The 11,311-nt window shown below is 50.0% G+C and overlaps 1 protein-coding gene across 1 annotated transcript; it reads right to left on the minus strand.

Moving 5' to 3' along the window:
- Window positions 1-6,832: 6,832 nt before the first annotated feature.
- Window positions 6,833-10,968, minus strand: LOC119367326 (probable mixed-linked glucan synthase 8). The gene is made up of 3 exons (XM_037632874.1): window positions 10,628-10,968; window positions 8,748-9,501; window positions 6,833-8,665 (listed from the first exon to the last, which is right to left on the minus strand). The coding sequence occupies exons 1-3, from the start codon at window positions 10,834-10,836 to the stop codon at window positions 7,055-7,057; spliced, it is 2,574 nt and encodes an 857-aa protein (XP_037488771.1). The 5' UTR covers window positions 10,837-10,968; the 3' UTR covers window positions 6,833-7,054.
- Window positions 10,969-11,311: the final 343 nt, after the last annotated feature.

The raw sequence follows: 11,311 nt of genomic DNA on the forward strand, positions 1-11,311 counted from the left end.
ATTTGGAGGTCTTCTGTATCTTGGCCTGCTTGCCATTATGATTGTTGTCATAGTTAGCAAGTAGATTGTTCATAAAGTTATTGACATCATTGTAATTGACATGATGAAATGATGCTAAATTATTTGCTATTCAGTTTATGGGCAAAGTGTAACAGAGATTGCAGCATAAATAACATGGGGCCATCATGATTGGTAGACAGTGCACTTTTGGCATGTTCTATATTTGGCAGACAATGCACTTTTGGCATGTCCTGTATTTGACAGACAATGCACTTTTGGCATGTTCTATATTTGGTATGTGATGCACATGGGCACATTACCTAGCAACACTACTGATTTATGTAGCAGACTAGTTCATTGTCTTGTTGCAACATAGGAGCAACATCTAGCAGCTTCCATGCAACACTGAAGCAAAGCAACAATACATATTCAATATTCAGAAATTTAACTGAACTTGGCACTTAGGGTGAGCAGTAGATATTCAGTTCTTCAGCCATAAAGAACCCGATCAAACCGTACCGATTGCATAACTTATATGCTTACATATAAAAGCATACCTAACCAACATCAAACCCAAAATAATGTTAACTTATATGCTGAAACATATAACAGCATACCTAACTTAAGATAATCAGCAGCTTCCTCCTCCTTCAGCAACTGTGCCCATCTTTACTTCTTCAGAAATTTGAGGCGGCTTGAGCGGCGCACCACACGCGGAGAAGCCTTCTTCTTGACCACCGTTCTGTTGGACAGCTGCGCCACCTGATCCTGAGCCACCTCCTCTTCTTCCACCTTCACTATGCCAGGGAGGAGGGGAAGGAGCTCGACGTCGATGGGCATTGTCTTGCCACCCTCGACGGCGACCGGCGCTACCATCTGCACAGCGTCCTCCTCGCCCTCCTCATGGTCCAATGGCAGCACTAGCTTCGACACATGGCGGACCTGGTAGTCCGGGCTGACGGGCGCAGGGACACCAAGCTCGACGTCGACGCGGTCTGCCCTCGACGTGACGCGTGCTGAATCTGGCCGCAGCGTCATGGTGGTGGAGCGGTACATCCACCACCTTGCGCGCTGAACAGGGGAGTCGCTCAGCGTGGCCTCTCACATTGCCCCCACGAGTAGGACAGCCGGCGGGACGCCGCGGCCGTAGGGGAAGGCGCGCTTCCTCTTGGCGTCGGTGAGGACTTTGACGAGGCCACACGTGTGGTTGACCAACATCTCCGTGCTGGGGAACCAGCCGCACACCTCTGTCAACTGCGCGTGCCACCCCTCGTCATCGCCGGCGAGGTCCATCATCGCTCTCTGCCAGCCGAGGCTTCTCTCCATGGAGGCGGCTGCAGCGGTCGCCGGCGAGGGTATTCTCGATCTACTGTAGGTGGGGATAAGAGGGGAGTTCGAACCGGCGCCCGTGGGAGGTGGGTGAGTGTGTGGTGGGGAGGAGAGTGGTATAGTTACTTATTTAATGGCATTTAGGACGTGGGCAGGGGAATGTACAATAATATTCTTTCTACCTCCCGCCCCGGTCATTACACAGCCCCGGTCATTACACAGTAAAGAATTTTTTTGATTTTTGTTTACAGGGAAACATCTTACTTTATTTAAACAAAGACTGAGATCTCGTCTGCTAATACACTAAGGATACAATCACGGGGCCAAAGCCTCCAAACCAAAGAAACACAAGCGCCACCTTAGCCGAAGTGTGAGCCGGCCGATTAACACAGTAAATAATTGAAGCAAGTGTTCTACTCTTGTTCCTTCTCCACTTTTCTGCACCTGATAGAAGACAAGCTAAGTTAATGAATGATACAAACTTTAATAATCCACAATGCATACAAACACTTACTTCTGATTTTGTTTGCATTTCTTGCTACGTCTAGTGTGTCCTACCAATTTGCAAGCGCCGCACCGGGTTTTCAACTCATCAAAAGAGAGTGGTCTACCATTTTTTGAGACAGGGCGGCTCTCATCTGCCTTTGTTGCACCTTTGCTTGACACTTTCATAGGATCTTTAACCTCAATCATGTTGCCTTCACCATCGTCCACATATTCAACTGCACACTTACTGATGTCATTTGTTTGCTTCAACAAATTTTTCTGTAGCAGATCATACTCATGACTCTTAGCTATCACAACCTTCAAACTCTCCTGTAACTGATCCCACAAAGTAGGGTGTTTGCATGCCGCATGCATAGCTTCAGACGCTAACACACTGACCTGGCTATATTTCATTCTTTCCCCGGCCCCAGTCCAACCAAATCCCAATAGATCGCTTGTGCGCCTCGCGGGCAGTCCCAACCTTGCTTCTTTTGTGAACCGAATAAGAACTAAACACTTTGGTATTTCAGATATGTTCAAGTGCTTCAGTATATGGAATATGTGCTTGCAAGGTAGACCCTTTCGAATCATTCTTCTGCAGCGGCACCTTATAGTTTCTGCGGAATTTACTGGTGTATACTCCACCCAAAGATGGCGCTTCCGGTTATTCTTCCAGGCCACGATGTACTGCTGTGATCCGTCTCCCAGCTTAATTTCTACAATCTCCATGCCGTCAATTTTTCTAAGATCATCTTGCAACATATAGAAGTTTGCTGGAGTGAAGACGTGAGAAGCAGCTATCTCAAGTTCCGTCGAGCTAGTAACTGGCACCGGTAAACTCTGTGAGGCCGTGCAGTCATCTCGCGCCTCGTTTTCACGGATACGCACAACGTCGTTCTCATAGTGCAAAATCATATCCACCAGGGTCATTTCACCGTCTAGGTGGAGGTGAAGGCATGAGTTCAGGCTTTCACTCTGCTGGTTTCTTTTCATGCCAAGCCAAAACCCCTCAGTTAGATATGTCGCGGCCCACAGTCTCCTCTTCTTATACATCCGCCTCAACCATGTTACAGTTTTTTCTGACTGCCATCTTTTGGAAAATGCGTGCCATCTCTCCTCAAACGTTGTCGTGGACGTGATGTAGTACAGAAGAGTTCGGAACTCCTTCAAGGACTTGTGACTGAGGTGAATATTCATATTTTTCTCTATGTGCCATGTACATATACGGTGCCACACGTCTGGCAAGACTTCACGAATTGCCTTGATCATCGCAGCGTCGGCGTCTATGATAACACTCTTAGACATCTTTTGACACATGGACCTCAAAAAAGTCTGCAGAAGCCACACGTATGTCTCCTCGGTCTCGTCCGAAACTATGGCACAACCAAAAACAGTGGTCTTCCGGTGATTGTTAAGACCAACAAAAGGTATGAATGGCATACCATAGCGGTTCATCTTGTACGTGCTGTCACATACAAGCACGTCGCCGAAGTCCTCATAGTCATGACGAGATTGGGAGTCGCACCAGAACATCCTATTCAAATGTCCTTCCTTATCTATCCTGTACTCAAAAAAGAAGCTAGGATCCCTTTGTTTCCTACTGGCCATGATGCCTATGGCTGTGGCAACATCACCTTTTGAAAGCAGCTTCCTCTTCTCCTTGGCGCAAAGGTTGTATATTTCACGCCTGGTAAAACCAACACCGCCGTACCATACATGTTTGCTGATGAAGTAATCCATCATGTCATGAATTCTAATCCCTACAGCTCCCATGGACATTATCTCATGCTTCTGGTACTCTTTGATTTTTCTGTGGGACCAAAGAAAAGGTACCTCGTCCGGTACTGCCAACATATGGCTATGCTTGTCCTCAAAACTTTCAACATACCAAACCCCACGCTTTTGGTCAAGCTTGACGGTCAGGTGCGCTTCGCAAAAGCAGCGTGTCTCGGCTCTGAGCCTACGGCTGTGTCCTTCCTCGGTTAGCAACTTGCTGTCACGTTTCCCTTGTCTTGAACAAACAAACCGCCTATAACGCATATGACGTGACTCTGTTTTGCTATACCTGACCTTATTCTTTCTAATGCTGAAACCATTATCTCTAGAATAGCTGTTGTAGAAATCATACGCAGCATCGTGAGACGTAAAGGTCATTTCCATTATCTGCATGAACATATCCCTCTTATCATCTGCACTGGCAGTATCTTGGACATTCTTTGCCCCATCATCTTGTGTCACCTACACAATCAAACCACAGCCATGAAAACAGATTTCTAAGGTTTAACATTACTTACTTCCATAGAACATTGATTACACACATACCTCACTCATGATGACCGACGACTCGGACTCCCCAGAACCAGGTGCATCTAATGATTCGTCGTTAAGGTCTGTCTCCGCGTCGGATTCACCGTAATAGTCGTACGCATTATGACATTCGGAAATGAACTGAAAAATACAACACAAATAAATAATTACTTATCATATAATATTCCAGAAGAAATTCAATTTGCATGCCAACAAAATTTTTCACTTACGTACCTGACTAATGTAATCTTCATTCGAGAGCTCCGAGTTGTTTTCCTGATCATCATCAAGCTCATTGATCTATAAATTTTCAACACAAAGATTTAATGTTGTCGGATGCAACCAAAAAATTACAACATGATAATGCCACTCACATTAAGATCGTCCCATTCGTTCCCATTGTCTGACCGATCTTCACGATCTGAATTTTCATCATCTGACCAATCTTCTATCCAGTCTTTCATCAGTTCTCCAAACTCCATGTCTACCATGATATTAGTTAACTCCTCGTCCGCCATTTCCTACAACCAATATTATGTATCATCACATGTGCAAACATTATCAATGATGAAATATAAAACACATAGCACACGATCACGGATGTTATGTAAACAACCGCAACCGAGGCCGTTCAGGTCTGCCCAAATTAGTAAGGAAGATGGCCACGGCACCCGTCGTGATCACTTTCAATCACGAGGAACTGCACGATCTCCAAACCTAGCTTGATCTGTGATTACCTCTGCCGCCGGATACCTAGGTTAGCCGCCACATCAAATAACGATACCGGTGGTGCGCACAGCCGACGGCAACCGACGCTACATGAACCCAGATCACGAGGAGCAGCACTACCGGAACAAGATCCACGATCGCATGCGTCGTCGGGTAGCTAGGTTACCCGCCCCGCTAGGTTAACCACTACCACTGGTGGCGGCAGTTCGTTCGATGTTGCCACGAGCGAGACTAGGGGGTATGCGGGATGCGGTACCTGTGCGCGCTCGTTGGAAATTCACGACGTTGTCGCGCCCGCTGTCCGACGAGATCGCCGGCGACGAGATAGCCGTCGCTGGAGATCTACTACGTGACTTATGGAGCTGCGTCAATGCTCGCGAGATTGATGGAGCTGCTCGCGTGAATGATTGGATTCGGCAGGTCTTACGTGGACGTGGGGTCGTGTGATGTTTTTTTAGACCAGGGTACTGTATGTATACGTTTTGGGTTATACACGACTAGACAGGGCTTGGATCTGGGCTGCGGCGGGCCAGGAAAAAAATAAATTCACAGGGACAAAAATACCTCTCTGAAATTAGGTTAGGGGGAGCACTTGAGCAGGGCTCGTGTTTCTTACGTCAAACACAACCAACACTAGCTAGCTTGCATGCATGCACTACTCACCTTTATTCCCAGTCGCATGCATGCGTTTAGTAGTGGCCTCGACTTGACTGGCAACTGGTCTTTTAATCCCGAGCGAGTAGAGTAGTTAGCTGATTGTAAAGAATAAAAAGTGACTGACCGAAATCGGAAATTCGGTCACATGGTCCCTAGCCGGTCCCATCTTTGGACACTGAAACTGTGAATGTAGACAGCCTTAGTTCCATTGTATACTACCGATTATTATACTGTTGGTTATTCGGTTAGAAAATGTAGAGCGGAGAGCGACTTAAAGCATGGTTAATAATACAACCAATAATCGGCTATGAAGAGTTGTTATGTTATCTAGAGTTAACCTTATAGTGGGCATGTATAATAATAAGTTATATATATATATACTACTTTATTACTACTTAGCCTACTTTACAATCTTACAATATGTTTTAGGACTCGTGTTAGAGCCGGCTACTAACCAAAAGCCCGCTTCTCTTCACTCTCCTCTTCTCTCTCCTTCAATTAAGAAAGATATAATATTCTAATCTTTATAGCTTGTTTATGTTATCTTATTGTACTTGCTCTTAATATAATGTTGAGATGCATTTTACTTGTTCATTCTTCATTTATTGATGCATATTATGAGAACAGAGCATCACTCTCTTGGCAAGCGCCGCGGGGTGCGCATGCTGCCGCCCAGGTTTGAGACTTGGGCTCGACGGGTGCTCAGGTTACTTCTCCTATGAAAATATGCCATCAAAGGCTAGTCCTGGTAGGTCTTATTTTCTTAATTGATGCATAGTACTTCTGTGTGTTTTTTTAGGTGCGATGGACCATCCTTTTCACACAACTTGATGCATAGTATTTTTTTTGTGTTTTTTAGATGCGATGGACCATTCCTTTCGCACACCTTAATGCCTAGTAGTACTTACTTGTACTTTTTAGGTGCGATGAACCACCGCTTTCGCACACCTTCAAAAAGCGACGGTTCAAAGCTTTGTCAGCAAGAATAGGTTTAAATCGTTTGCATATGACCTACGTGCACACTAGTGGTTATTTAACATGTAAAATGGCCAGCAAATTTTTTGGCTCATCTATGTGGGAACCATGCTAGCACAATGGACGTCACAGACTGCTGGTTGGACACTGCTCTCAGTTTTTATTTTTTACAAAAATGATCTAGTCTATTATCGAAGTTCATCGAAATTACAAAGCACCTCAAACAAAATAAAAATTACATAAAAATGCCGAGACCACCGAACGACTACTACCGTCGTCAGAACAAGCCATCGACACGCCGCTCGCCGCTCCCATACCAAAACCGGCTTGACCTTGAAACACGTTCAGCGGCACAAAACACCTCAAATTTTTTTTAACCAGCCACGCTGGGTTGTGTGTGTGGAATACAGCTCACAATATTTCGCTGCCAAAAGAAAAGATTGCATGCCTACCGTACCATGCTACGAACACAACCATTAAGGTAAACTTTATTACATGCTGCAATTTAAACTATGGGTGTTTTGACTCACAGCTCTTACAGGCTTTGCAGCATTACTTAGGAGTACAAAATTTAAAGTAGCTTTATCCTCGAATGCAAGTACGGTAGGGAGCCGGCGAGCGCGACGTACACGGACGCGGTGGCAGCGACCGCGGTCACCAGCACAACGAACAGGATGTATGGCCTCTTGCTCCAGCGCCCCATTATCCCGAGCGCGAACGGGTAGAGCAGCAGCAGCATCCACACGTTGAACACGAGCCCGCTCGCCGCCCCGGCGACCTGCGCGGCCGACCACCGCCCAGCGATCGCCTTGCCCGCCGCCGCGCCGATGGCGGCCACGTTCACGGCCATCACCACCACCGTGGGCACCAGCAACGGCACCCACTGCACGTCGTAGAGCTCCGCGAGCCTCTCCCTGGCGCCGCTCGTGAGCTTCTTGGCCGTCAGCTTGAAGGACACCCCCTTGATGCCGAAGGACCTGAGGAGGATGTGCAGCATGGCCATCGGGTACACGCCGGTGGTGCCGATGATGTAGAACTGCTCGTTGCGGACCCAGTCGAGCAGCGTGAGGCCGGCCCACCTGATCTCCACCATGCCGATGAGCTCCACCGTGGCGATGATGACGACGACGAACAGCGTGAACGTCTGGAACGGCCTCTGGATGTAGAACTCCCCCTGGAAGAGCCACATCACCGGGTAGAAGTAGTACATGAGGATGAAGAAGGTGGAGACCGGGTAGGTGGTCATGTTGATGTAGGCGACGCGCTGCATGGGGTGGAGCCGCCGGCCGGCCAGGAGCGGGCAGAAGCGGGAGAAGAACATCTCGAGGGATCCCCCCGACCAGCGCAGGATCTGGTAGAGCCGCTCCGTCAGGTTGATGGGCGCCGTGCCGCGGAACGCGTCGGGCTCCATGGCGCAGTACGTGGAGCGCCACCCCGTGCGGTGCAGCCGGAAGCCGGTCACCACGTCCTCCGTCGCGATGTTGTACACCCACCCGACGTCGTTGCCCCACTCGGTGCCGTCCTCGTAGGCGCACGTCATCGTGTCGGCGAGCTCCACCTCTCCAACCGTCGGCGGTGACGGGACGGACCGTTCTTGGTTGGCGGCCGCCGGCATGGAGTTGATGAAGGACGTGGACTTGCCAAACATGTTGGGCCTGTAGTGCGAGGCCTTGGCCTCCTTGGCGTCGTCGGGGCGCCACCGGGGAGGGTCAGCGCTGTAGAGGGCGACACGGCGAAACATGCAGCCAGTGCCGACGAAGGAGGGGCCCTGGATGCCGTTGAGGCCGAGGAGGGTGGCGTCGAAGAACATGCGGTTGTGGTTGCAGTAGCGGTCGGTGGGGTCGACGTCGTCGAAGCGCTGCGGGAACTGGACGAAGGCCGTGTCGGCGCCGTCGCGCGGGTCGAGCATGAAGCACATGGCGGCGCGGAAGGCCTGCGAGTTGTTGACGTAGTGGTCGCCGTCGAAGTTGATGATGAAGGGCGCGTTGGAGAGCAGCGCGGAGACGCGCAGCTGCACGTTCATGGCGCCCGCCTTCTTCTGGTGGTCGTAGCCCGGCCGCTTCTCCCGGGCGATGTAGACCAGCATCGGGAGGCGCGCGTCCACGGCGCTGAAGTCCAGAGGGTGGTCGGAGCTCGCCGTCATGCCCAGCTCAGGATCCTTGCTCGGTTGATCCAGCATTACCTTGAACCATCATCACATGTTAGCAACAGTTTTGTATGAAAAAATCGCATGAAATAAAAACCTGGTTTATTTTAATTTGTACCTGAAGAATTGCAGGGTGGTGTCCTTTCCTGTGGCCCTTTGCCGGTTTGATCCACGTCCCCTGCCATTGCGTGCACCCATCAGCCATCCAAGTAGCATTTGCACACTCCTCTTTGTCTTTCCTGTTGGCACGGTTGCACGCCTCCGACCGCTGCTCGATGGCGGCAGAAAGCCCGTCCAGCCTCGCCTTGAACTCCTCATACGCCGCGCGCATCCGCCGATGGTCGTCAAGGAACTCCTTGGGCGCGCTGCCGGCGTACTCCCCGCGCATCTTGGCCCAGAAGTAGCTCTCCGGGGCCCGGGGCTCGACGCAGTGCTTCCGGCAGAAGGGGACCCAGGACGCGGCGAACTCCGCCGCCAGCTGCAGGCCCTCGTAGTGCACCAGCGACCCGCCGTCGTCGGAGAAGTAGGTGGCGTACTTGTCGACGGGGTAGTCGGTGGCCAGAATGGAGAGGATGGAGTTCATGGTGTAGAGCATCGGCTCGTCCACCGGGTCGACGGTGTTGATGAACACGTCCAGGAGGGGGAGGTCGGAGCCGCCGTCGGGCTGGTCGAGCTGGTCTCTGAGGACGGAGATGCTTGGGACGCATTTCCTGGGCTTGAGCTTGGTGATCTGGTTGAGCAGCCAGGTGAGTCCGAACCAGAGGTCGCCGACGACCGAGATCCACCACAGCCACATCGCGTCCGAGTCCCGGTGCCTCATGCGCCACGTGAAGAATAGAATCACCACTATCACTCTCACCAGAGTCAATAACCTGCAGTGCGGTTACGTTTGGACAAATGAAATGATGTGCTGATGGAAATAGGTTAAAGTCTTGGTAGTACAGAACGACAAGGTTATAGAATCTCTAACTATAATAGAACAAAGTTTGCCAAGTCGCATGCTTTCGTAGTTATATGATCTCCACTGTAATAATTGTAGTTGAGCTCACGTGCTCTTGGATTAAAATACTACACTTACTATTTTGAGCACTGGCTACAAATTAAGATCCTGCGAATGCATGTGCAGAGTGAATATTTGCACAGTGTAGATTCTAGATTTCTGCCTTAATCGTTTTTAAAATTTCTTGGGCGGATCAGGATCTGAGCGTTGAGATCCGCAATCTCAGCGGTTAGACATTCCGCCGCATGCTAACAATGCATTTTTTTTGAGCGTCAAATTCTAATAAACATATAAAACTAAATAAGCGAATTTCGCCTATCAGTATGGAACTAACTAGCTGGCCCTCAGCGAACAGGTTAATTTTAGCACTATTTTACCGACAAAAAGGTACTCCCGTCCGGATAACTTTTACTGTGCCCCCGTCCGGATCCGGCTACAAGTCACAAAGGTCACGTCCCTTATAGCTTGAGCGTGTACTGGCGTCGGTGCATCTCCTTTTGCTTTTTTTTTTGCCAACCTTTTGCTTTCTTTGTTATCCAAAATATCCAATGGCACGCCCGTGCCGCACAGTAATAAGCAATGCAATACCATTTGGATCGTTTGCAGCTTTTGCCTACTTTGACGCTGTCCTCTCACTGCACTTTGGGTGCCTCCAGATCACAGCACGTTCTGTTTGTTTCTTAAGATTGTACTTACTGCCTTGGAATCAATTAACTAACACTCCGTCAGTGTGCATCAAAATTCAGGCAGTACATTTATATTCAGGTATCATCTGGTTCCGTTCGTTCATATAAAATGGAGCCGTGGGCGGGGCCCCTTCATGAGTAGTCTGTCAAGAAATACTAGTACTACAAACTACTGTAGTACTAGTACATTGCTTAGATTTAGACTACCTATGAAACGTAAGAGTTCGATCAAGTGGCACTGCCCTTCGGGAACATACATCTATGGCGCGAAACAAGGGGGAAGAAGGAACTGAACCGAGACGATGCTCCCACCTGTAAAGGTTGATGAGGAAGCCGTTGACCATGAACGTGCGGTAGAGCAGCGGTACCCGGCCGTCCTCGCCGGCGCCGCTCTTCTGCGACGCCAGGATCTCTCTCTCGTCGGCGGGCACCCAGTACCTGTCCTTGGCGCCGACGACGACGTCGGCGGCCAGCAGTGGGTCGGCTAGACGACCCCCGCGGACGGCCGCCGGAGAAGCCATGCCACCTTGGTCCGCCTACCAAGTAGCAGAGCCGGCTCCTGCACCCTGAGTGAGTGAGAGAGTGATCTACGGGAGCCAGCCAAGCACCGAACTGACTACCACGGGGTGGTTAGCCAGCCACAGCACGAGACGACGCTGGGTGGAGACGCTTAACCATACGCCACGTTATATAGCGAGAGAGAGAGACGCGGTGGGGGATCGGACACGGGACGTGCATCCCAATGCCCGGAAGCATCATGCCGAGGCACGAGGGCGTGGCCACTGGCTACTCGATTCGACAAAATGCCACTGGCTGGCTACTTGACTGGACGAGTGCATCGAGATCCGCGTGGCTCACGTGACGCTCACTGCTGGACGTCCAGTGCACCTACAGCTGCGACAAGGCAACTTGCCGGGCATAAAACGTGCGCTGCCTTTCCGTCCGTCCGTCCGCTGTTCGTTTACAGGGAAAGTACGGATGGAACACTGTACGCAC

The sequence above is a fragment of the Triticum dicoccoides genome, chromosome 1A (assembly GCF_002162155.2).
Source record: "Triticum dicoccoides isolate Atlit2015 ecotype Zavitan chromosome 1A, WEW_v2.0, whole genome shotgun sequence".
NCBI classification, from domain to species: Eukaryota; Viridiplantae; Streptophyta; class Magnoliopsida; order Poales; family Poaceae; genus Triticum; species Triticum dicoccoides.

What these genes read in the sequence shown, in the direction of transcription:
- LOC119367326 (XM_037632874.1), bottom strand. Translation starts at nt 10,836, where the DNA reads ATGGCTTCTCCGGCGGCCGTCCGCGGGGGTCGTCTAGCCGACCCACTG. An exon ending in TTCCTCATCAACCTTTACAG is followed by an intron (nt 9,502 to 10,627) that starts GTGGGAGCATCG and finishes ACCGCACTGCAG; the next exon opens with GTTATTGACTCTGGTGAGAG. An exon ending in ACCACCCTGCAATTCTTCAG is followed by an intron (nt 8,666 to 8,747) that starts GTACAAATTAAA and finishes TGATGGTTCAAG; the next exon opens with GTAATGCTGGATCAACCGAG.